General features: G+C 36.6%; 1 protein-coding gene across 1 annotated transcript in view; it reads left to right on the plus strand.

Annotated features, from left to right (window-relative positions):
- The window catches only part of Pdgfc (platelet derived growth factor C), a 153,812-nt gene that overhangs the window by 101,493 nt on the left and 27,144 nt on the right, over positions 1 to 25,175 (plus strand). The window contains exon 3 of the mRNA XM_051199204.1: positions 13,406 to 13,586. Coding sequence (XP_051055161.1) covers positions 13,406 to 13,586 — 181 coding nt within the window. The remainder of the gene's footprint in view (positions 1 to 13,405; positions 13,587 to 25,175) is intronic.

The following is a 25,175-nucleotide window of genomic DNA, read 5'->3' on the forward strand; positions in this document are numbered from 1 at the left end:
AAACCCAGAAATCTTCCGTTTCAGCATGTTGCTTATGTTCATGAAATACGAGCATGACACCTGTCACCTCCAGCAGGTTTTCAAATCTGTTTTTCCCTAGGAAGTTATTCCTTATAGCTTTTAGAGTAACTTGGGGAATGTCTAGGTAAATTTCCAGTCTTCTGTAAGCTTTCCTCCCAGTCTGAGGAGAGGCACAGTCGATGTCCCAGGCAGCAGCTGGTTTAACCCCCTGCTCAGTTCTCACGAGAAATCCACATATTAACAGGAAAAAGGAAGGAAGAAAGGAAGAAAGAAAGAAAGAAAGAAAGAAAGAAAGAAAGAAAGAAAGAAAGGAAAACAGTCTCTTTTTGTGCTGTCTCTCTGTAGCTCTCCACGTCAGTTTGGCAGTTTGAACAAGCAAGCTAGTTCAAGATATCAAAATATTTGTGTAAATGGAATGAACCATAATTTATTGCTTCTGAAATTATTTCATGGGATTGTGGTAGGCCTTGTTTTTCTGAGGTGTTGGAGGATAATCTCAGTGGAAATGAGGCTTTCACTCTGTGTTATTACAGTGATTTTTGAGGAGAAAAATTTCTCTCATTTCAGTTTCCCTGCTATTTATCTAGATTAAGAATTTCCAAAACAAGTGTCTGCAGTAGCTTGCAAACAGGTTCCTGATTGTGGTCAAACTCTGCTATGCTTAGCAAAATTCAGATACTTGTTTATCTGTCTTAAAATCCAAAATATGAGGATTTTCTCACATGATGAAAGAGAACATCGATAAGTATATGCTAATTTTCCATGTAACATATGAAATCAGAAAGGAAAGAAGACAAAAGGAAAGGAAAAGAGGAAGGAGGGAGAATGGGAGACGATAACACCTAATGTGTGTAGGTTGTAATTTCTTGCTCATTGTTGTATATCATCCTAATGCATTCAAATTTCTTGGACCTGGGTTAGAGCAACAGGGCAACCAGACATGCTTACATTGCTATTGTTTTAAATTCAGTAATTTAATGTATGCACAGAAGCAGTGGACTGCTTTGAGACATGTTATGCAGTGATGAAATCAGGTCATTCAGCATATCTGTCACCTCTAACATTTATCCTTCCTTTGTGGTCAGACCACTCATTAATTCCTCTTCTATCTGTGTAGAAATATACATTATGTTATGATTGGCTATGGTCACACTACTATATAATAAAACATGAGAAAGTATTCTTCCTCTAGTTATTCTTTGCACATTCTGAGAAACCCTTCTCCTTTTCCCCACCTCAGTCTCTTCTCTACATCTAGGGGAGGAGCTTTGAGTATCCACATGGAAGTGACTTCATATAGTCCTATGGTTGCCTGCAGTGAGGGTGCAGACTGAAATGAGAGGGGAACGATGCCTAAGTTTGCAGAGCTAGTAGATATGTTTTCACAGTTTAAAGTGTAGTTGCACATAGCAATAGGATTATTGACACTCAGCAGTCAAGAACACTCACTTCTCAAGCATAGGATGACCTAGCTTTTTGTCCCAGCAACCACATGACAGCTAAAAAAAATGTTGTGTACCTCCAGATTCAGGGGGATCCAACACCTTCCTCTGGTATGTGCATATAGTGTACATACATCTGTATAGGTTAAACACTCATATATATTACATAGTAACAATAACAATGATAAATCCATAATAGCACTATCCATTATTCACTATTTCAGTATTTGCCAAAGCAAATAAAATCCTTTCTATATTTTCTCTTTATCCATGAAATAAATAAAAAGTGAATGTGTCAGAGAATATGGATTGTCTACTAATGAGCAATGATCATGTGAATTGTTGCCTCCTAGTGGGTTGCTATGACAGTAATTCTGACATGTGTTTAATAGATCTCATTACAGTTAGACCTGTTATTGTGGATATGTTGTTAAATTGGCAAACAGTTGTCTTTGCTCTAGTTTGCTGCATGTAGATCGTGTGGAAGTCACTGTCCCACAACAGTGTTAATGTGTTTATTGTACATCTAAGGAGAGTAGGAAAGCTTTAGTGGAAGACAAGAGGTATGAATATAATCTATGTCCTCTAAAAAAAAAATACTTACTGAGCCTGTCAAACAAAAGCAGAATAAAGAGAATATGACATTGATATCAAAGGCTGTCTTGCAAAGAATGAATATACTTCCAGAGCATATGAAATATATGGTATCAGATAAAAGCATATTCTGTAGTTTGGATGTTGAATGTCCTCCAGTGATACTTGTCTCAAGATTCTATATCCATGATAACACTGCTAGGAGGTAGTAGAATCTCTGAAAGGTGGCGTTAAGTAAGGAGGTCATTAGGACATATTGGCCTGTCCTTAAAGGGGATTGCGTGTCTCCTGCACATCCTGTGTATTTCCTCCTTGGTTCATGATGGGAGAGTTTTTGCTGGACTCTGCTCTCCTTTCCTGCTGTTTTGCTACATCACAGGCTGGGCATTTGGGGCAGGATCATTCATGAATAGAAACTCCCAAGGCTGGGGAACAAAATAGCCCTTCTCTCTTACAAACTGATTGACTTTGTAATGCTGACAAGAAGCTTACTGATAGTAGAGAAGTGTAAATAGAAATGCAATCTGAAGAGAATTGCAGATAATCAGCAAGCTGACTGCAAAAAAAAAAAAAAAAAATCAAACATTGGCTTTTGCCTTCATGAATTCCTGTACTAGGTTATGGCCTTTAGGGAGAATGACTCAATATCTGCTTGTCACCACCTAACAAACTGTTATTGAGTTGTAAGGCATATTGATGAAGGGGTGATCCTAGAAATACAGATTAGAAAGAAAATAGCTATGATTGACACCTCCATCTGTATTTTATGAAGGTGACATGTACAGTCCGGCCTGGTTGTTAAGGAAAATAAGCCCTTGGTGATGTGAGGAAGGGAGAGGCATTCAAGAGGAGACTTCAGAGTTCTTATGAAGTTCCATTGGAATTATCTGTAGTAAGTGGATGAAGACCTTAAATTGTAGAATTCTAGTATGCAGGGAAGAGATAGACAAAGCATTTCAAATAAAAACATTTGAAGTAACGGTGTCTAGCATAGCTGTTTGAAGAAGGTTGGAGATTGGTCACATTCTTCTTCAAATTCCTACATCTTCTATTTTAAAGGTAGACAAAGTGAATTAAAATACTTAACTTCAATCTTTCCAGTCGCTTCCTGCAAATAAATAAATAAAGCAAAATATTTGGTCAGAGAAAGTGATTAACCAGGAACACAAGATTTCAATCACTGTGACTATGTAATAGATACTCTTTCCCAGTTGTGAGCTCCTTAAAGGAAGGACTACCTAGGTGGGATATATAAGCCTGAGTCTGCTCTCCATTAGCTGTGTATTCATTACTGTTTGACAGTGTACTGCCTTGGAAACACATAAGGGTAAAGTTACAGAAAGCTAGACTATGGGGTTGAAGAATATTAAATCTCATAGCTAGTGCTAAACCAGGGTGAGGGATGGTTATGCACAGCTCAGTGCTTACTATGCCCATCAAGAGCAAGTGAGCAATGGAATACTATTAAAATCAGAAAAAATTTTACAATATTATATCCAACTCATTACTCTGAACAATGTAGTTACATTTGAGAAAATCAGTTGCTTGCATTTAATGTAAATAACCAGAATTGAAATAAAAGAATGAAACGTTTAAGAGAAAAAAATATAAGCTATTAGGCTATTTCTATGGCAATATGTAGAATTTTATTTTTGCCTACATTGTCTCTTGTTAGCTATCTATAAATCTGTTACCTAATCTATGTGTGTATTCACCCATCCCCCCCCATTCAGCCAGCAGTCATATACCCTGCTATGCATCAACCAAGTGTCACGCTACATATGAGGGCTACAAAGATTATTCAGTGACCCTTTGGTCTCCAGAAAGCATTGAATAGCAAAGAAGTGCTCATGGAAAAAATAAAATTTAAACTTATGTGTACCAGCGGCGGGAGGAAAAACCATACTCCTTACACTTGTGATGGGTGTGGTATGAACCATGTTACAAAGATGTCACTGCCTCTACCTCTGGAACTCCAAGGAGAGCTTCTATATGGCTGAAGTTTGAGAAAAGTGGAAGTGTGTAAAGTGAAGAAGGAAGGTAACCCTGTATTAGGGGACTTGCAATGTAACTTTCAAAATATTGATATGTAATCCTTGAAAGTTATTGGTAGGCATTTTCTCAGTATATCCAATGAAATGTACCACTGTGTAACTTAGAACCATGACTAATAATCTGGTCACATAGTGTTTGACCTATGACAGGGCTATTATTGCTGGAATCACTGTACCAAAAGATGTGATCACATTTATCGTCTAGTGAAATATGCTGTCTTGCCCAGGTTGAGGTTCATAGTGACTAAAAGCTTAAGTAGCCTACAATGACTCAGTTGCCCAAAAGCCCTCAAGTACACTGGATAGCTGTCTGCACAGCATCATAGGTTTTCTGACTGAAGTCAGCAGAACAAGAGAGAGCAGATGTTTGTGCCTTACTCTAGGATAATGTGAAAACCTTTATTTAGTTCTCAGAGCAGCCTAATGGGATCTTTTATGCTCACACTATAGTGACAGACAACTGATCAAACAGGAGTCCTGAAGATAATATCGAGGAGTAGCTTAGAATTGACTTTGATTAGTCCTTCCATAAAGACCAAAGTATAGTTTTTATACTTTAAGCTCTAATTGAAATGAAACATAAATAATTTAACAATTGATTTTAGAGTACATAAATGGGTAGGAATGGTAATTTTATTGTCTCCTAGCCTTACCTGTGCATATGATAATTAGCACAGCATTTCATATTTGTATCTGCAAAAACAGAGTTTAATTTATGTTTGCTTTTATAACAATCACTAAGGAATTACTAATGGAAGATGGTCCTACTGTAAACAGCCTTGTGATTCATACTCATGACTTCCTAACATCATGTATATAGGAATAATAAGACTCAGAAGTGAAATGCATCATGGTTCTTGGTATTTCCAGAGGGAAATTTAAGCTCATGGAATAAGTAGGAAGATAAAAATGTACAAATATATGAGTAGAAGTCATCAGATAATCACAAATTTATTTTAAAAATCTATCTTGTCTCTTCCACATTGGAGAAAGATCTGAGAGAAATCATTTGGAGTAAAAAAAGGAATATGCAGTGACCTATGGTAAATGGCTAAAAACCCTACTAGGGTTTTTGTCAGTGTGGGGACCTGTGAAACGCTCTGGCAGAGTCTGGGTATAAAAGAACCTGGAAGGTGTAACTAAAGCAGGGAGGAAATGGAGAGCAAGAGGAAAAGAGTATTTGAAATGGAACAAGAAGAAAATAAAATAAAACTATTGCCAGATAATCCCTGCCTCGGGATCCTGCCTAGAAGGTGAATTATCCAAGTGGGCATTAAGCCTGGTGTTTCTCATTTCCCTTTTCACACCATAAGAAGCAATCGCCTTAGCAGGACTTACAGCCCTGATGGAATCACCTGACAACCTGACTGGCCCCTTTGAGATAAAGCTTTTTGTTTTGTTTCCTTTCTTTGGAAATGAAAACATTCAATGAATAACTCAATCACTGGTTTCAGTGAAAAACAGGGTCCCACATTATCACACAGGTCCCTTGTCCTAGTAAACAAAGCCAAATGGGAATCCCAGAAAATACTCAAAATAAAACAAACATAAATAAACAAAAAACTGTTTCTATGCTTTTCACATGAAGTGGAATTATGATATTTTATTTGTCTGCTTTCTGAGATCCAAGTCTTCTACTGAAAAGTATCAGTCACTGTCCTATGTCAAGACTCGTGGTTCCAGAGAGTGCTGACTGCACACCAGTTCTCCTTTGCTGCTCTCCGGTTCCCTCCATGCAGTGAAGACAAGCAACCTTTCCACAGCCAAGACAACTTTACCATTTAAAAATTTTGATGCCCATGTGTGTTGCCTGAACATATGTATGTGCAACATGAACATGCTATTACCCACAGAGGCTGAAAGACAGTGTCAGAACCCCTGGAATTGGGGTCACAGGCTGCCCTGTGAGCCCTGTGATGTATATGCTGGAAATCCAGGTCCTCTGAGGAATAACCATTTCATTTCTTAAACGTTCCTCCTCAACTTGACTTTACTAATGCCCAATACAAATGCCATCATGTAGGTAAGGTACTCTACCAAATACAAACTGTTCTTTAGTTGTGACTAATTTATTTGTGATGCACATCACCTGTGTTGAATGAACAGCTGTATACACAAACCATCAAGTCAGTGAAACACTTCTGTAAAACTCATTATGATAGGCTGTGTTAAAGAGTGAGGACATGCCCCTTAGAGGACAGGGATCTGAGTACTCTGCACCTCATCTTATCAGTAACATGCTCTGTGTACTTTCTTGGGAACCATGTTAAAACTGCTGTCCAAACCTTGGCTTCCTGTCCATAATAGGAAGTACACTTTCATAGAAAGTAGAAGCATGGAGGAGTGGGAGGATGGGTAACTATGTATCCCAGAAATTCTGAACCTCTCAATGAGTGCCATTTACACTTCAGTCTGATAATTCCCATACTGAGAATGACATTGACATCGATACTCAGAGAAATAGAGGGAAGTGCTCAGAGATATTCTAAGTGATCAATGGCTCTGTCCTTTACAGTAAGAGGAGCAACTGTTTATCTATCTAATTCTAGGTTAGATTCAAGACAACTGCTTTCACAGAGAAAATTACAAGGGGAGTTGGTCCTGGCCTCCATTGCCAGTCAATGGCTGTGACTTATACTTATCATGCAGTACAGTGATTACTAACCTTTTCCTTAACTGAAACATCACCTTGTGGTCAACAACTGCCATTTTCACAGCCCCTCCCAGACTTGGGTTATCATTTTTTTGTTTTATTTTCTATTTTTATGAGGTAGACTTATGTATATGAGCATTGAAACGGTATGTTTCTGTGTGTCTGCATTATTTCATTTATTACAATGTCCTTACACATTATAGTGAATGACAGGGCTTTAAGAATCTCTCACACACCACAAATTTTGTTACTCATCTGTATATAATAACTGAATTTCTTCCTTGCTTTTGCTATAGTGAATAACACTGAAGTGAGGATGAAAGTGCAGACACTACTATACACACTCTCTCTCTCTCTCTCTCTCTCTCTCTCTCTCTCTACTGGTTTTTGAGAATCCTCCATATCCCCATATTACCTCCTAAATCAACTGTACTAGTTTGCCTACCTAGCAGTGTTATATAAGTTATGTTGCACTTGAAAACACATTCAGGTATTTTGAAAATAAATTCAATATTAATTAAGGAAAAATGCCCCTGGTTTATAATTACATGGAGCTTTAGAGCCTGTTCTTCCATAGGGCTTAAGTCTTGCAGTAGAGGTTATATGTCAGATTAAAGCAATTGTCTTTCAGAACTAGTATTTACTGGATGGATGTGGTGGTGGTCAGTGTGTGAAATGGTTTCAGCACAAGCATAAGATTCAAACTCAGATGTCCCAGATTTCACATAAGAAGCCTGATATAGCAGTACCCATTGTATCCCCAGTGCTGGGGTACACATAGATAGCAGGATCCCTGAATCTTGCCATCCTGGCAGTCCAGTTTATAGGAGAGGCTCTTGTATGCTTACACCTGTACATGTATAACACACTCGTGTATGCCTACCCCTTCTTCCCTAAAAGCATAGGGAAACATTTATTAAGTATTTTATTGTTAGATACTATGGTAATGCCACTACAGGTACTTTCTCTCATTTATTCCTTGCAAAACCTTTTCCGAGTTAATAACTATGATCTTTATTTTGTAAAAGAGGCTCTGGGGTGTTCGAAAGAGATGGGTAGAGAGCTAGTTATAAATGATGTCATTTAGGGCAGAATGGTTCTTCATTCTGTCCTGTTTAACCAGAGATGGCATGGTTCTTTAACATATGGACTTTTAACCTAATGTCAGGTGTCTGCCTCTGCCTGTCAGGCTTGCCTATATGACTGATTTATTCCATAACCTGTTTGTATCCCTCCCATGGACATAGTTGGAGTGCACAGATGATTTTTGTTTGGCGATGTAGTTGATATTTGTGAAGCATTGGTTCTTTGTATGTCTCATCATGTTTGCTGTGTTAGAGTAATTAGTGTTTTACACAAATATTCTAGAAACCTTATCAAGATGTTGATTTAAAAGAAAACAGTCCATGACTTTTTGTCATTCAGTAATACTTTTTCTCAGACAGTTGTGTTCATTCATTATTAGCTAAACGTATGTCTTTGTGTTTGGCCATCTTCAGTGACCTACATTTTTCCCCATGAAGTTTCTGATACCATAGGCCATAAAGAAAACATTGGTCTTTGTATACCAGTTCTATTTTCAGCTATCTTACTGACTTATCTTACTTGTTCTCGATCCTTTTTAACAGCATAAAGTTTAAAGCAATTTGATATCTGTCTTCTCTAACCCAGACCAGTTCTTGTTAGATCTGCTTCATTAATGATAATGTACACCAGTTACCTCCATAGCATACCTCAATCCTGCTTCCCTGGGCCTGTACTTTTGAGCCTTTCCACTAACTCTACTGACGCTTTCTCACAAAATATGTTAGCTGGGACTAAGGAAGCTTCTCCTGGTAAAGTTCTTGACTTGCAATGGTGAAGAACTGACGCTAAGACACCAAGTGTGACATATCCTTGTAATACTGGGGAAGGAAGTGACAGAGTATCCATGTGCTTTGTGGACAGCCAGTCTATCAGAAACAGCAAATACATGCTTCACCAGGAGACATTGATTCCAAAACCAAGGTGGAGAAGCCCTTGAAAAAGACATCATGCTACCAGCCTCTCAAACTCTAGCCTCCTCAGTGGAGTTCCAGGACAATGAGAGACCCCATTGCAAAGGAGGTGGGCAGCATTCCTGAGGTTCTCACATGAAGTTGACCTATGGCCTCTAACACATGCACACACACACACACACACATACACACACACACACCTATAAGCAATCAAGGATCTTTATTCCCTTTGTTCCTATCCCAACATTTTTTATTTTTATTTCTTCTATTTCAAATTTATCTAGAGCTCCTTCTCTGAAACCCCCAAATAGGAAGGAGACAGCCTCACTTTGCCCTGCTGTGGTGATCCAGTTAGTTTCATTTCACATAATACATGCTATGAGTTTCTGTTAGGAAAATTTTCTTCCAAATTTGAAAGTTTTCTGCTATTATTTTTAATAATTGGTGATTCAGTTACTTCTATGATCATATTGATGTTAATCCTTTGAATATTTTTGTAGAGCATTTTCAAAATCATTTTTTATTTATGAATAAGCTCATATTGGCTCAATTATTCTAATCATGTAATCTATTGATGGCTGACAGATAAACTATTGCCCTTTCAGAGAATTAAATACAAGGTTTAGGTTAGGGTTTCCTTTTTTGCCATTAATTGGGAAGGTTATTATATCCAATGGTTTGAAATTATTTATGAGAAATTAGAATAATGTGTTTGTTTATAGTTTATTAGAGGTCATATAAAACCCCATTTCATTTCATACTTACTACTGATAAATCTTGACCAATTTTTAAATTTCTCTAAGAGATGTTATTTAACTGTTTTTACTAACTTGATAATTCATATTTTAGTCATCGATTTCACACAAATTTCCAAGTATATTTAGTGAAAAATTTCATAAACTATATAATTTAAATATATCTTTGTGTAATTATGTCTTCTCCCTGATTAGTGACTTTGTTTATTGTCATTTCTTTCTTTCATTATTCTCCTTAACTGTACTTTTCTTGTTATTACGAAAATTAATTTTGTGTTTTACTATATCTCTTAACAGAGTTTTTTCTAATAGTTATTGTTTTTTTATTTTTTCTCTTATCCTTAGTTCTTAATTTTGTAAGTTGAATTGGTGGTTTGTACAGTTGCATTACCTTTATTTACTAATAAGATTAATTTAAAATCTTAATCTGACACCATGGAAACTTGAACCACTTCTCATAGTTTGTGTTCTCTGGTTCCCGTGAGAATATCTTCATTTGTTGTTAATCCTGGGAAATGTGATTGTGTGTTTGGCTTCCACAGTCTACACTGTCTTCAAATTATGTACCAAAAATTTAGAGTTGCTAATAATAAACTTTATCAAGTTAATTATAATAAATATCTACATTATTTAGGTACATGTTTAGTTGCATGCATTGGAATCTGTGTTTTCTAGCCCTTAAACATGACTTCAAGGTCAGTTTTTGTGGGGAAACCTACAATTTCTCTGAAGTTAGGTATCTGAATAAAATAAATTAAATTATAGAGATGTATTTTACATACAGTGTGTAGTATCTTAGCTGCTGCTGCTTCTTCTATTTGGTTTTGTCTTTTCTTTACTTTTGCTTTGCATTAATTATAAGACAGGGTTTTTCTACATAACCACCTCGTTGTCCTGGAACTCACTCTGTAAACCAGGCCCTGAAACACAGATAACAGCTTGCTTATGCCTCTTGAGAGCTGGGATTAAAGGCATGCACCACCATTGCTCTGCAGGTCTTATCTTTAAAGACAGTGCTTCTCAATTTCCCTAATGCTGCAACCCTTTAATACAGTTTCTAATGCTGTGGTGACCCCCAGCCATAATTTTTTTTTTTTTGCTAGTTCATAACTGGAGTTTTGCTATTTTTATAAAAAGTATTGTGTATATATATATATATATATATATATATATATATATATATATATATATATATGTTTTCCTATGGTCTTAGACAATCCCTGTGAAAGGGGTTTTTCATCCTCAAATGCTTGAGACCCACAGGTTGAGAACAGCTGTTCTAAAACCTTGGAGTCTGGGATTTGGCCTCTGAAACTGAATCTGTAACTTTACAATTAGTTACATTGTAAGCTTAGCCAAATTATCTTCTCTCTATCTAGTCACCCATAAACTGGGCATAATCAAAACCTTCCAGTTAAGTTTGCTGAGAGGATCTTTTGAGATAATATTTAGAAGCACCTAAAAAAGTGCCTGACACATTTCAATCACCTTATAAGTATGACAATTATTCAAAAACATTTTCAGTGTTAACTAGAGTCTATTAAGAATATCTGGTGTTTGACTAGGAGTCTGAAGATTCTGTTTGTGTTTGGATAGCAAAAGTATAAGCCGATAAGCTCTGTACAGTAATTGCCATCTTATTTTTATTACCTATCCCAACCTGTTCCTGATCCAGTTGACACATGCAGAGCCAGGCTTTCTATAATCCACACTCACTTGGCATCGTTTTTCACCACTGTCAGGCTTGATAACTCATGGGGCAGGTTTAATTGACAGGGTTTTAGTCAGTATGAACTAGAGACAGCCTGTTCTGCAGGGTTGGTTTATTTTTGTTGAAAGAAGCTGGGTGTCTGACAATTATGTTTACCAGTGAATTTATTTCTCTGGTATACTCCTCACATTCCTAGGAGTAAGAAAGTAGCTCCCATATCCTCACAGTTTCTACATTCCCACAGGAGATCAAAAATTTTGTCTACAACATTAGACTTGTTTGCTAAACATAAAAGAACATAAATCCTCCCTGGGTCTGAGGAGGATGGCAGAGATGGGGAGAGATCATTACCAGCCACTTTGCACCAAGTGTGCTGCATCATGTTGCCCTGAGAACGTGATATTTGACTGGCTCATAAAAAAAGGCCTAGTAAATCCTTTAAATAATGGTATGGGCAATTGTTCACCTTGAAAATTGATACCTGGGAGTGTATTATAAGGATCATTGTGTCTCCAGTATGGTCATCTGAGCATGTAGAAATGGCTTGGCTTTAAATTCCCCATTCCTTTCATTATGGCCCATGTCTTAGTTAGGGTTTCTATTGCCGCAATGAAACACCACAACCAGAAAGCAAGCTGGGGGAGGAAAGGGTTTATTAGGCTTACACTTCAGCATTGCTGTTCATCACTGAAGGAAGTCAGGACAGGAACTCAAACAGGTCAGGAACCTGGAAGCAGGAGCTGATGTAGACACTATGGAAGGGAACAGATTACTGAGTATTTTCCCATGGCTTGCTCAGCCTACCTTCTTGTAGAACCAAGAACCAACAGCCCAGGGATGGCACCACCTGACATGGGCTGTGCCCTCCCCCATTGTTCATTAAATGAGAAAATACCTTACACCTGGATCTCATGGAGGCATTTCCTAAACTGACTTTCCTCCCTTTGATGACTATAGCTTATATCAAATTGACACAGGAAACCAGGCAGCATAACCTACATGTATTATTTTTCTCATTTGTGTCTTCCTCTCCTTCATGATGTTTTGACCTATATTAGTAAACATTTGTCAAACAGCTTCTCCTATGATTCCCATTTTCTTTAGAAGGGATCTGGTCAGGGAAAACAAAGTAAGAAACATAACCCTGTATAAATCATTAGAGCAAATAACTGTATTTACATGTATTATGCTTTTCCATTTAAAAGTATTTTAGTTTCAAAGATTATGTGGGGAAAAATGAAACTGAAGAATTTTGTTGCATTACTTAAGGGAAAGATTCATAACTATAGTTGTCACATATGTTGTCTTTATATTAACATTTTTCTTTAAATTTAATACTATCTAAAATGTTGGTTTTGATTCTATCTAGTGTATTTATACTACATTGTATTTTAAAACTGATTGATCATCATTTTTCAAATATGTCATACTTCTCTCATTAAAAGTTTTGTAACTTTCTCTTTATTATCTTATAATTGAATATAGAGAAGCCATCACTCATTTATATGTGCAATTGTTTAAAAACTGGTCTGTGGGTTAGCTAAAGCTTGGGAGGTATTCCTCAGCAGTAGAACATTTTTCTAGCAAGTGTTAGACTCAAACAGAAAGAGAAAGCTGGAATAATAATAGCAAAATGATTTTATAAGAAAATAATGTGTGCTAGTACCTAAATGTATATTATCAACTGCCTTAAAAATAAAAATATGTAGTCAGTAGTTTGTTTTTACTTGGTAAGTATTAACAGAATTCTCAGTATTCATTTGACATTATGCTTTTCTAAATTAGTAACTGATGGTAAAATTCTAACTAAAATATATCTTTCCTAACAAAGAAAATTGAACAATAATGATGGGAATTACGATACAAAATAGAATTGAATAATTCATAGATTGAATGTCATATAATTTTGCTCTCTGAAAAATATTTAAGTTTTAAATGTCTGATCAATCTTGTTAATCGCAATTTGTTAATAGCAAATCTGAAGGCTTTGAAAAATGTCTCATATTTCTCCAACTTGGTCTTCACTTTTTATTCTCTTTAACGTTTGCCTTTAATGAGATCTTCATTCAGGCATACTTGGGAACAACTCTCTGATCTGCTCCATAGATGCATTGCACACATTAAATTTCCATTGTCTAGATAAACAATGATGTCTCTGTCCCCTTTGCCTCCTCACAGGTATGATTTTGTAGAAGTTGAGGAGCCCAGTGATGGAAGTATTTTAGGATGCTGGTGTGGTTCTGGGACTGTGCCAGGAAAGCAGATCTCTAAAGGAAATCAAATCAGGATAAGATTCGTTTCCGATGAGTATTTTCCATCGGAGCCTGGATTCTGCATCCACTACAGTGTTGTCATGCCAGTAAGTACAACCTTGAGATCATCCTTACTTAAATTAGTCAGCTATTTTTTTTTTAATTGAATTCCTCTTTTCAAAGATGAGAATTAGAACACGAAAAGTCAGAAACCATTCTCTACCTTGGATTATTTTTACTGCAAAGATCTCATTGTGATTGTCACAATCAACTTAAGCATTTTCTCCTTAGGGGGTGATTAAAAATACCAAATGCCTTCATAACGTAGTAAAATGAAATATGTAGTTTTTATAGTTGTAAGAAGATAGCGGACTGGAGAGATGACTCAGTTGGTGAAGTGTTTACCTGAACAAGTGGAGCTCTGGTTTCAAACCCCAGAACTCACTTTTAAAAAGCCAAACATGGCAGCTAATTCAGCTCTGGGGAGGGAGTAGAGAAGACATATGTCTGAGACTGTCTAGTCTAGGTGGTGAGAGATCCTGATTCAAAAACTCAAAATCCTGCAGTCTCATTTTGTCTCATTACTTCAAATTTAAAAGGACTTGTCCACACTGCAACTGAGGGATTAGTTCAAGTTCATGTCAATATTTTCATCATGAAAATTATATTCAATGCATGGTTAAATGGCATTAAGTCTGATGAGCCGTGCATGCAGTTTGGTCTTTTGTCTTTAGTTCCTCTATCATTTCTCAACCAGGTTGCCCTGCTCTGGCCACTAAACTGCTCTGAGCCGGGCCGTAGGAGATGGAACTATGTGAGTAGTGAAGATGTTATAAATACTCTGATCATCTTTGGGGGAAACAATAGGGTATGCCGTAAAGAAGCAAGAGAATGTAAAGGTTGTTGGGTCCTATACTTCCTAAGATATGTAAACTGGTGGTAATAGAAAACTGCTTTTTTTTCCCCCTTCCTTACAATTTCACAAACTTTGGCTCATTTGTGTTTGCATTTACCTTGGCTACCACTCCTTGCCCTAGCACTTCAACTTCTTGTACTTCTCTCTCCTTACTTATAAACACATCCATTACTGTCTCAATATCCGTCTGCCAAATAGTGGGATTTGATGAGTGAAAATGTGGCAGGTGATTATGCTTTTAAGCCTGGCAGAACGTTTTGAATTATCACTGTATTGTTAAATGTCACCCACCCTCCCTCCCTTCACACACACATTCACTAACACTGGCCAGGCAAGGATTCATCAGTCTTAGCTATGAATCAGATAAATGAAAGCCTAAAGGAAGAAGCATACTTATTGGAGAGCTGACTTGAAGGATCTTGTGGTATTTGCTCAGGGGCAAATGTGCCTGCATTATCCCTCATACATTTCTTTCTATCTGTCATGGATAAATGTTCTTATTGACATCCCCACTTCCCTACAGGCAATGACCAGACTGACTACAAAGTCATAGCTGCAAAGCATGTCCTGCTGACAATAATGGCTCCTTAGTTCTGTAATGATGCAAATAGCATGAACCACAGGCCTTGGTAGATCATTAGCTTCCTGACCTGAGGTTTGCTGCATAGGCCTAGCTTAACACCTTTTTCACTGCAGCTGCTCATTAATATTTTCTGGAAATCCAGCCATTCCCCACTTCCTCAGACTTGTCTAAGATCTGAATGGATATTCTAATGTGTGTTACCTTTGTTACTGCTGAAGGATAGTGAAGACAATTTAGAGAACTCAATTTAAAGGATTGATGTCATGTGTCCTTCAGATGCTCATGTGCTAGCTAGTCTGTGTCACCAGGGATACAACTGCACTGTGGTGTAATTGCTGTCTGCGTTCTCTTGTTCTGGTTAAGAGAGGCTTGAGTGGGGGCAGTTAATGGTGATGTTTCTACTATTGTCGATGAATGTAGTGCACACTTTCCATTTTAAACCATTCCATTATTTGTACAATATCCATATATACAGCCTAATCTGCTTTTGATTATCTAAATTGATATGAATATATGATTGATGTAAATTGATATGAATATTTTACATGGACCTGACACAGAAAATTCAAGTCAATGAAATTTTTTTTACATCTCAAATTAAAGGGGGGAAAATGTGCTTTGAGGTGAGTTATGTAAGGAGGTCGCTCTGTAGTTTCATCTATGAGGAGTGGACATCAGATTCTGGTCTACCATGAACTTTCTGTGATTCAAAAGAAGTTAATAATGTCATTGGTATTTTTTCTCCTTTATGATGACAGGGTAGAGAGAGAAAGAGAGGGAGAGTACATAACCTGGTAGATTAGTAATGAGAGATTGTTTAAGAAAAAATGAAAACACTGGGACCTTGTTTCCCTTCAAAGGCCACACACAGTGAAAGCCTGGACACCCTTCAGATTTCTTAGAAAGAACAGTTCTTGTTTAATGTTGGAGGGATTTGTATTGGGTTATATATGTGCTACTCTGTAGTGCAGCATCAACACCATCATTTATAATGGTAAGAAACACACAAAGACTAAACAGAACAACTTTTCATCCAGTATCAATGTATCTGATTACAAGGTTTATTTCTCATTTTTGTTAGGAAACTGTTTCCATAAATAAATAAATAATCTGAGTTTTTTAAGTAAAAATGTGCAAATTTAGGTCTGAACCTTTTCAGGGTTTTCCTTTTCTTAATATGAAGAGCAATTTTTTCTTGAGTATAATGCTGTGTATAAAATGTGGTTTTCAATGTTCTTGACATGTGAGGGCTTTATTCTTCTTCCAATAGGGTTAAAATTTTTGAATAATTACTGCATTCATATTAAATATCTTAAACAATTTTATTGAATCCCACCTTTAACTGTTTTGAAGTTACTAAGAAGTAATAAGGTAGTACTTCTAGAAATTTATTTACTGTTTTACCATTTGATGGGTATTGATCTGTATCAGAGAACTAGATACTGTAGATGCCATAGCATTTGATTCCCATGTGTTGCCACCATTTGATTTATTGCTGGGGCTTGAGGATGGCTTAGGGAGAAAATAAAATAAACAAGGCACATTACTTACATCCATTTCAGGCCATTTAGCTTTAAGACTCTATCAAATTTGTCTTAATTTTTTAAAAACAAGAAATGTCTCAATCTCATTACCGGGGAAGGGCATTTAAGGTAGCCTCTCCACTATTGCTTAGATTGTTAGTTGGGGTCAACTTTGTAGATCTCTGGACATTTCCTTAGTGCCAGATTTCTCTTAAACCCAGTCATGGCTCCCTCTATTATGGTGTCTCTTTTCTTGCTCTCCTCCATTCTTTCCCTGACTCAGTCTTCCTGATCTATCATTGCTACCTGTTCCCCACAACTCCCTCTCCCCTTCCTCCATGCTCCCAATTGGCTTGTGAGATCTTGTTCCTTTCCCCTTCTATAGGGGACCTTGAATGTCTCTCTTAACTTTTCTGGTGGTGTATTGTAGGCTGGTAATCCTTTGCTCTATGTCTAAAAACCATATCCTCACTCAGGATGGTTTCTTCTAGTTCCATCCAGTTACCTTTGAATTTGAAGATCCCACTATGTAAATGTGCCACATTTTCTCCATCCATTCTTCAGGTGAGGGGCATTTAGGTTGTTCCAGGTTCTGACTATTACAAATAATGCTGCTAAGAACGTAGTTCAACAAATGCCCTTGTTGTGTGAATTTGCATCTTTTGGGTATATGCCTAAAAATGGAATTACTGGATCTTGAGGTAGACTGATTTCCATTTTCCTGAGGAACTGCCATACTGACTTCCAAAGTGGCTGTACCAGTTTGTACTTCCACCAATAGAGGAAGAGTGGTCCCCTCTCCCCACATCCTCTCTAGCATAAACTGTCATTGGTGTTTCTGATTTAAGCCATTCTGACAGGAGTAAGGTAGTACCTCAGAGCTGCCTTGATTTACATTTCCTTAATGGCTAAGGTTGTTGAGCACTTTCCTAAGAGTCTTTCAGCCATTCTAGATTCCTCTACTGAGAATTCTCTATTTAGTTCTGTACCCCACTTTTTAATTGGATTATTTGGTGTTTTGGTAAATAACTTCTTGAGTTCTTTGTATATTTTGGAAATCAGCCCTCTGTCAGATGTAGGGTTGGTGAAGATCGTTTCCCATTTTGTGAGCTGCCATTTTGTCTTGTTTACTATGTCCTTTGCCTTACAGAACCTTTTCAATTTCAGGAGGCCCTATTTATTAATTGTTGATCTCAGTACCTGTGCTACTGGTGTTTTGTTGAGGAAACAGTCTCCTATACCAATTAATTCAAGGGTACCTCTCACTTTGTCTTCTAAGAGGTTCAGTGTGGCAGGATTTATGTTGAGGTCTTTGATCCATTTGGACTTAAATTTTGCGCATGGAAATAGATATGGATCTATCTGGAATATTCTACAGGTCAGCATCCAGTTATGCCAGCACCATTTGTTGAAGATGCCTTCTTTTTCCAATTATATAATTTTAGCTTCACTGTGAATACCAGGTGTTCGTAGGCGTGTGGATTGATATCAGGGTTTTCAATTCCATTACATTGGTCTTCCTGTTTATTTTTGTACCAGTACCAAGCTTTTTTCAGGACTATAGCTTTATAATAGAGCTTGAAGTAAGAGATGGCAATGCTTCTGGAAGTTCCTAGAGCCTTCATTGAGTAGCTGATGGAAGCAGAAGCAGACATCCACAGCTAAACACTGGCCAGAATTCTTGGAATCCAATTGTAAACAAAAAACAACAACAACAAAAAAATTGATGACTAAAGGGACTAAGACTAGGCTGGAGAAACCCACAGAAACTGCTGACCTGAACAAGGGGAACTTATGGACTCCAGTCTTTAGCTGGGAAACCAGCATAGGACCCACCCAGATTTCTTGAATATGGGTTTAGTTAGGAGGACTAGGAAGTCAGATGGGGCCTTTAGTAATAGATCAGTATTTATGCCTAGTATTAATGGACTTTGGGAGCCCATTCCATGTGGAAGGATACTCCTTAGCCTAGACACATGGGGGAGGCCCTGGGCTCTGCTCTAAATGATATGGCAGACTTTGAAGACACCCCATGGAAGGCCTCACCATTCCATGGGCATTGGTGGGGGGAACAAGGATGGGAGGGACAAGGGGAGGATAAGGACAGGAGGGTTCAGGAACTGGGATTGATAAGTAAAACAAGCTTGTTTCTAATTTAAATAAAAATTTATATAATTAATAAAAGTTCTACCTCTTTCCAAGTATGTATATTCAATGACACCTGCTTTAATATAGGTTTATTTCTGATATATTTGTCAGTAATAGGATATATATATATATATATATATATATATATTAAAAAAACAAGCTAATACATCTCCTGATATGTTTTTTTTTTTTAAAAAAAAAAGCAAAACCCTGCAATGCTCTATAGGAGAGTGCAGGGCCTGGTTCTGTGCGTGAACGCCCTCAGAACCCAGTTGTATTTTTTTTTTTTTCACACTGACTTTTAAATGACTTGTCCTGAGTGAAATCAATGTACAGCCATTGTGGTGGTTTCTTCTGTGGGGAGGGGTTAGAAGGACACTTGGTGCCTGAGGTGCCACTAAGGAATGCATGACTGATTGCCAAGACAGTTATTAATTATGCAGACAGAGAACAAAGCTGTTCAGAGGATACTGGAAGTGGGGGGAGAAGAGGAGGGAGGCTGTTGTCTTTTCTTCCTGGCTGTGCCAGTAGATATTTCATGTCAGTGTCCCAAAAAAAGAAGTCTCTAGTTTGAGGACAAATTCACGGTTTTGATTGGGTGAAGAATTATTCCAGTTGACTCACAGGGAAACCTTCAAATTCAACTTTCACTTTTTCACTTAGAGTAAAAGTAGCTTGCTCCTTGGAGTAGTACCTGTGCTGTGGGACAGTCCTTGGTGGCAGAATGTGGGCAAATTCTCCCAAATGTTAAGTCATAGCAATTACTGACTCACATTTCCATGTTGCCCAATTAAGCTAGAGCTTTCTTTTAAAACAATTTCTTATTTACACAGACAAAGAACAAAATAATGGTGATGAACTGAAAGGTTTTTTTGTGAACTTGAGGGCATTGCAAACAACAGATATCTACCGTCCTCAGAAACACCTATCAAATGGCTAGATTCTTATTAAAATACACAAGATTTTTTAATTAATTTATTTATTTAGGAAAGGAGTCTTAGGTTAGTATTTCACGACATGAATATTTTGTAATTGCTGCAGTCTAATCTTGGCTTAAACTGTTTTATACCATTATCATTCTAACTTCTACTCATGGGCAATGTTCTCCTTCAAGCAACATGATCCCACCTATCTTCAGTTTCTACTGACTTTTGTTGCAGTTATTTTCCTGCCTTCCAAGAATGAGCTTCACAAGTACTGTTTAGAGAAAATAGGCAGAACTCCTTCAGGAAATGTGGAAGGCAGATAGATATTTGAATGGAGTTGTAAGTAAAATTTATGAACAATTGGAATCTTGAGTTTCAAAAATTAAAAATATAAAAGTTTGCAGTTGCAGAACAAGGCCTGGTAGAAGGTATTGTGAATGGAATAATAATTTGAGTACTTTTCATCAAAATCCCATTGTTTTCTCATTTAAATTTTTTCTGTGCATTTCTTGCAAGCATGTGTGTGTGTGTGTGTGTGTGTGTGTGTGTGTATAAAAGCACATGCATGAGTTCTGCATGTTAAGACCAAAGTACTGTCCAAGGGCATCTCTTCAGGAATGATACCTACTTTTTCCCTGAGGTAGTTTCTCATCTACCTAGAAGTTGCCAGCCAGAAAGCTCCAGTGATTTGCCTCTGCACTTCTCCAGGAGTAGTATTCCAGGCAAGCGACTGTGCTCAGTGGAATATTGTGTTTTGTTGTTTATGATGTTTCTGGGAATACAAACCAGATATTGAAATGTAGACAATTAACCCTTTTTACTGAATCTTCCAACCACACACAAATTATTTAAACTTTGTCAAATCAATTATTTTGTGAAAATTTAAATATGTATGCTAGTATTTCCCAGATTTCTAGTACTTTGCTTTTATCTCACTTTAAAGAAAAAAAATACATCTATTTAAGTAGATAATTTGCCATGTGAGTGATTTGGAACACTTTTAAGAGAAATTGTTGAGAGGAAATAAATGCATTTCTTAAAGAAAAACTACATACAAATAAAACCTGGAAGGATTCAGCATGAGTTTGATATCAAATATGATACAAGTAGTTCTGAAGAGCTTACTGTATCTGCCCATTATCATTTGTCAGAGATTCTTTTTTGTTTTGGGTGGTACCAATTGTCTTTCCATCAGTCTTGCTTAAAGATACTGATACAAGGAGCTCTACATGGCACTCTTCTGCTGCCATTGCTTTGGGTGGAAGCATGTGGCAATAGCTGTCAAATATAAATTGAGCAGGAGTTTTACTCAACATTGAAGAAATGTTTTATAGTCAAACAAACAAGCTTATTGTGTGACTTTGCTTGGAGTATGTATGTGTACTTAGTAGCCTATATGACATGTATTCCCTCTTTACTGTTCAGCCTGCAGAAAGGGGGATGAGAAATTCTCATAGAATTTATATGGATGTTTCAGATCATAGCATGTGCCTGTGTGCTCCATCTTTCCTAAGATGCATATTGAAGACTATCAATTTGTCAACTGTCAGTATTTGTTAGTCATAGTGCTTTGATGGATTGCCTTCTGCTTTCCTTCTTGCTCAACAATAGCCTTAACTGGTTCTTCACAGATATTGTAATTCCAGCATACACTTGGTTCTAGACCAGATACTCTCTTCTTCCACTATGTGAAGACACTTCAATAAAATAAATATTTATTTTTTTATTTCTTTATATTTTTAATTATATTTAACTTTTGTGTAACTTAATACTGTATGCTTGTTTTTATCTTTTGAGAATTTATACAGTTACAGTATTTACATCATTTCTACCCCTACATTCCCTCACTCTCCTCTAAGTCCACACCAGTCCCTATCAAATGTATAACCTCTTCTTTAATCATTGCGTGTACACACACACACACACACACACAAACACACACACACACACGGACACGGACACTGACACTACCTTCTGAGCTCATTTAGTGTTTCTGGTATGTACAAGTGGTTAAGGCTGAAGTCTTGGCAACAGATAATCTAGCAAGGGTTTTATTTCAGAAGAACACTGCTTATCCCTCTCTCTGTAGTCTTTCATTGTCTCTTTTATCTCCAGGTAGTCTACAACTTCATTGAGCTCTATTATTTACACACCTTTTACTCTAAGTTAGTATCTAAGCTTAAAGGTGAGATAGTCGCTCACCCCTTGGAGATAGTATAAAGATGCATCTTTTTAGATTCAAACTGCTTTTGTCTTTTGATTAGGATATTGAGATCACTGAGTGGCAAAATTATTTTTGTAAGACTAATAGCTTAATTGCTATCATTTTGTTGGTTTTATGGTATTTGTTTTCTTTCACCTACTTCATATAACCCATATCCTAGCATCCTTTATTTTCCCTTATAGCATCTTGCCTTGTTCTCTCATCAAAAATATTTTTCTGGTACTCTTGAAAGAGATAGTTTGATGGTTATACATTTCTGGCCTGTTGTTATCACAGAAATTTTTCTTTATCTTTCATTTATAACCAATAGTTTCGTCAGGTGCAATAGAATGGTTGTTATTTTTCACAGCATGAATCAGTCACATGGTTCCAACTGTGTTTTAAAATTTCCATCAATAGCTGTTATCCTGATGGACTTACCTTTATGTGTATCATATGCCTCTAGTGCCTGATTAGGCATCTCTTTCCCTAGATTTGGGAAATTTTCTTCTATAATTTCATTGAAGTTGTGTTTATGCTGTTGATCTTGGATTATTTTTCATCAATTCCCATGACTTATTTATTCATGTTATCTCAGTGTTCCTGTGCATGACGCATAAGGACTATTAACCATTATAAATTTATATAATTGACCCAGGTCCCTTATTTCATCTCGAAGCCCTAATGTCTGTCTTCTTTGTGACCCATTGCATTGCTAAGACTTTTCACTGAGGAATTTTAATTAGACTTCAATTTTCATATCCTGGGTTATTTCATTCAGTCAATTGTTTGTATTTTCTTAGACTTATAAGCATATTCCTCTGTAACTATTGAGAAAATAAATTTACTTAAATGTCTTGTTTTTGAGTTCATAAAGAGGGGATTGGTAGAAATGGAGAGGGGAAATGCTTCTTCTTGACTTGGTGACAAAAGTTGAGGAATAGAGGGACTTATGTATAGATGTATATAGTCATAATATCTCTTCAAGAATTTCTTGCTCCTTTTTAGTGGATTTACCATGTAACAAAGAATTTTGACCCTGTGTCATTGGCAGCTCAATTATAGATAATGACTTCATTTGCACATCTTCAACCAAAGACTGCTGTTTTCTACCTGGAAGGGTATGGCCAAAGCAACCTCAAAGAGGTTAACAACTTATTTAATTGATATATTCTTTCTAGCCAGCTCCACTAAGATACTGATCATAATTTGTTCATTAGCTATGATAGCATAACCAGATGATTCACTTGGCTTTTTGTGTTACTTGAGCCTTTTTTCTTGCAGCATCTAATAATCTTTCTTTTTTCTTTTATTTATTGTTCAAGTTATATGCTATCAAGTGTTTCTTTTCTAATCTTTTATATTAGATGTCTCACATGCCTCTCGTACCTGGCTAGGCATCTTTTTCTCTAATGTGGGCAGTATTCTTCTATAATTTAATTGAAGTTGTTTTCTATAACATTGACCTGAAATTCTTTTACTTCTATGCCCACAACTTACAGATTTTGTCTATCCATGATATCTAGTGTTTCTAAATATTATGTTCAGGATACAGAAGGGCTATTAACAGTTATCATTTTGTGTAATTGATCCAGTTCCTTCATTTTATACTCAAACCCTAATGTTCTGTCTTCTGTGATCTATGGAATTTAAAAAAAAAAACTTTTTATTTATTCTCAGGCATTTATCTATTTCCATAATACTGTTTATGTGTTAAGATAACTTTAAATTCACATTATTTTGCACATGCATCCATACACACAGCATGTTCTCTCTCTCTCTCTCTCTCTCACACACACACACACATATTCAATTTTATATCATTCTTTAATTTTTGATCAAAATTGAAAACTAAGCACAATTAGCATTCCATAGTTATATAGAGGTCAACTTTTGCCAGGGAATATATCATAAATGCTCTTCAAAGACGTTCATAAAACATTAAGGTCCTCCATCTCAATGGCTCCCTCTTCCAATTTGTCTTCAGCTCCATCATGGTGTTCAACAGCATGCATTTGTCAGGGAATCTGCTTAAAATATTGAGTTCTCATCCTTTACTTGACATTAGTGTGACATATAACACAATGCTCCTGAGGTTTGGTGGCCAAGGCAGTAGGCTACTTCCTAGTAAACAGGTCTGTATTGAAAGTTAACATGTTTAGTATGTCACAAACAATAAATATATATTTAATAATATTATTTTAAATCCACATACAGTTTGTCAAGATATAACGGCATTATAAAGCAAGGAATATGTATAGTAGGGACACATGGCAAAGAGTGACTCAAGCTGGAACAAATGCTAGGCCTTGTAATGAATGTTTTCATGTCTTTCTTGTCATTGTTCCTTTGCTCTCCTTTCCGTCCCTCCTTCCTTCTCTTCCTCTCTTCTTCTATTTTCCTTCATCTTTCATCTTTTTTCTTATTTGTTTCTTTAATTTTTTATTTGTTTTTTATTTAATGACAGAGTTCTCTTGAACTCACTTTGTTGACAAGGCTGGCTCTGCACACAGTATTCTCCTGCCTCAACCTTCAGAGGGTTGAGACTGGGTGTGCACTACCACACCTAACTTCATGTCACCTAATGACCATTAGGCAATGATATTGTGATTTGAAATTTACAATCTAGAGAAGGTGATATTTTAGAAATAAATGTACTAAATAGTTTCTTTTAAATTTATTTTAAACCCAGGCTACTTTTAGAGCCAGGCTTTGGGAATCTGAAAAATCACTCATGAAATGAAAGCAAATTGGCTCCTTTAATCATCTCAGTTTTCATTTTAAAATACATACATACTATTTTTACTGACTCTGATATTGTGTGCCTTGGAAATTATTATTATGACTGTTATTTTAAATAGCAAAGTGATAAATAATGGGGTTTAAATTGTGTACTATACTTAGAGTAATCATACAATGCATAGGCAACCGAGAAGTTTTCGGGAGTGGTGCTCTTTCAGAGGCCCTGAGTTTGTGTCTGAGCACTCATATAGTGTGTTATAACATCCTGTCACTCTTATCTCAAGGAAATTCACTACCTTCAAGAGCATTTGTACTAGTGTGCACATGCCCACACAGATACTCGCATGCACGCACACACACACACACACACACACACACACACACACACACACACAGTACTTAATATATTCTAAAATAATCTTTTATTAAATAACTACTGAATAAATTGCCTCAAAGTGAAAAAGATGCATAGTATGTTAATTTGAAAAGAGACATTTCATGAACAGTATCTAAAGTATAGCAAGCACTCAATACATGTTTAAAATGAATGAAAAAGAAAATAAAATTTGAAGGCTAATATATGGATGAGCCTCATTGTGTAGATATTTCTATAATCAATGACTGTCTATAGGCCAACCAGATCCCCAGAGAACAC

The sequence above is a fragment of the Phodopus roborovskii genome, unplaced genomic scaffold (assembly GCF_943737965.1).
Source record: "Phodopus roborovskii unplaced genomic scaffold, PHOROB, whole genome shotgun sequence".
Lineage (NCBI taxonomy): Eukaryota > Metazoa > Chordata > Mammalia > Rodentia > Cricetidae > Phodopus > Phodopus roborovskii.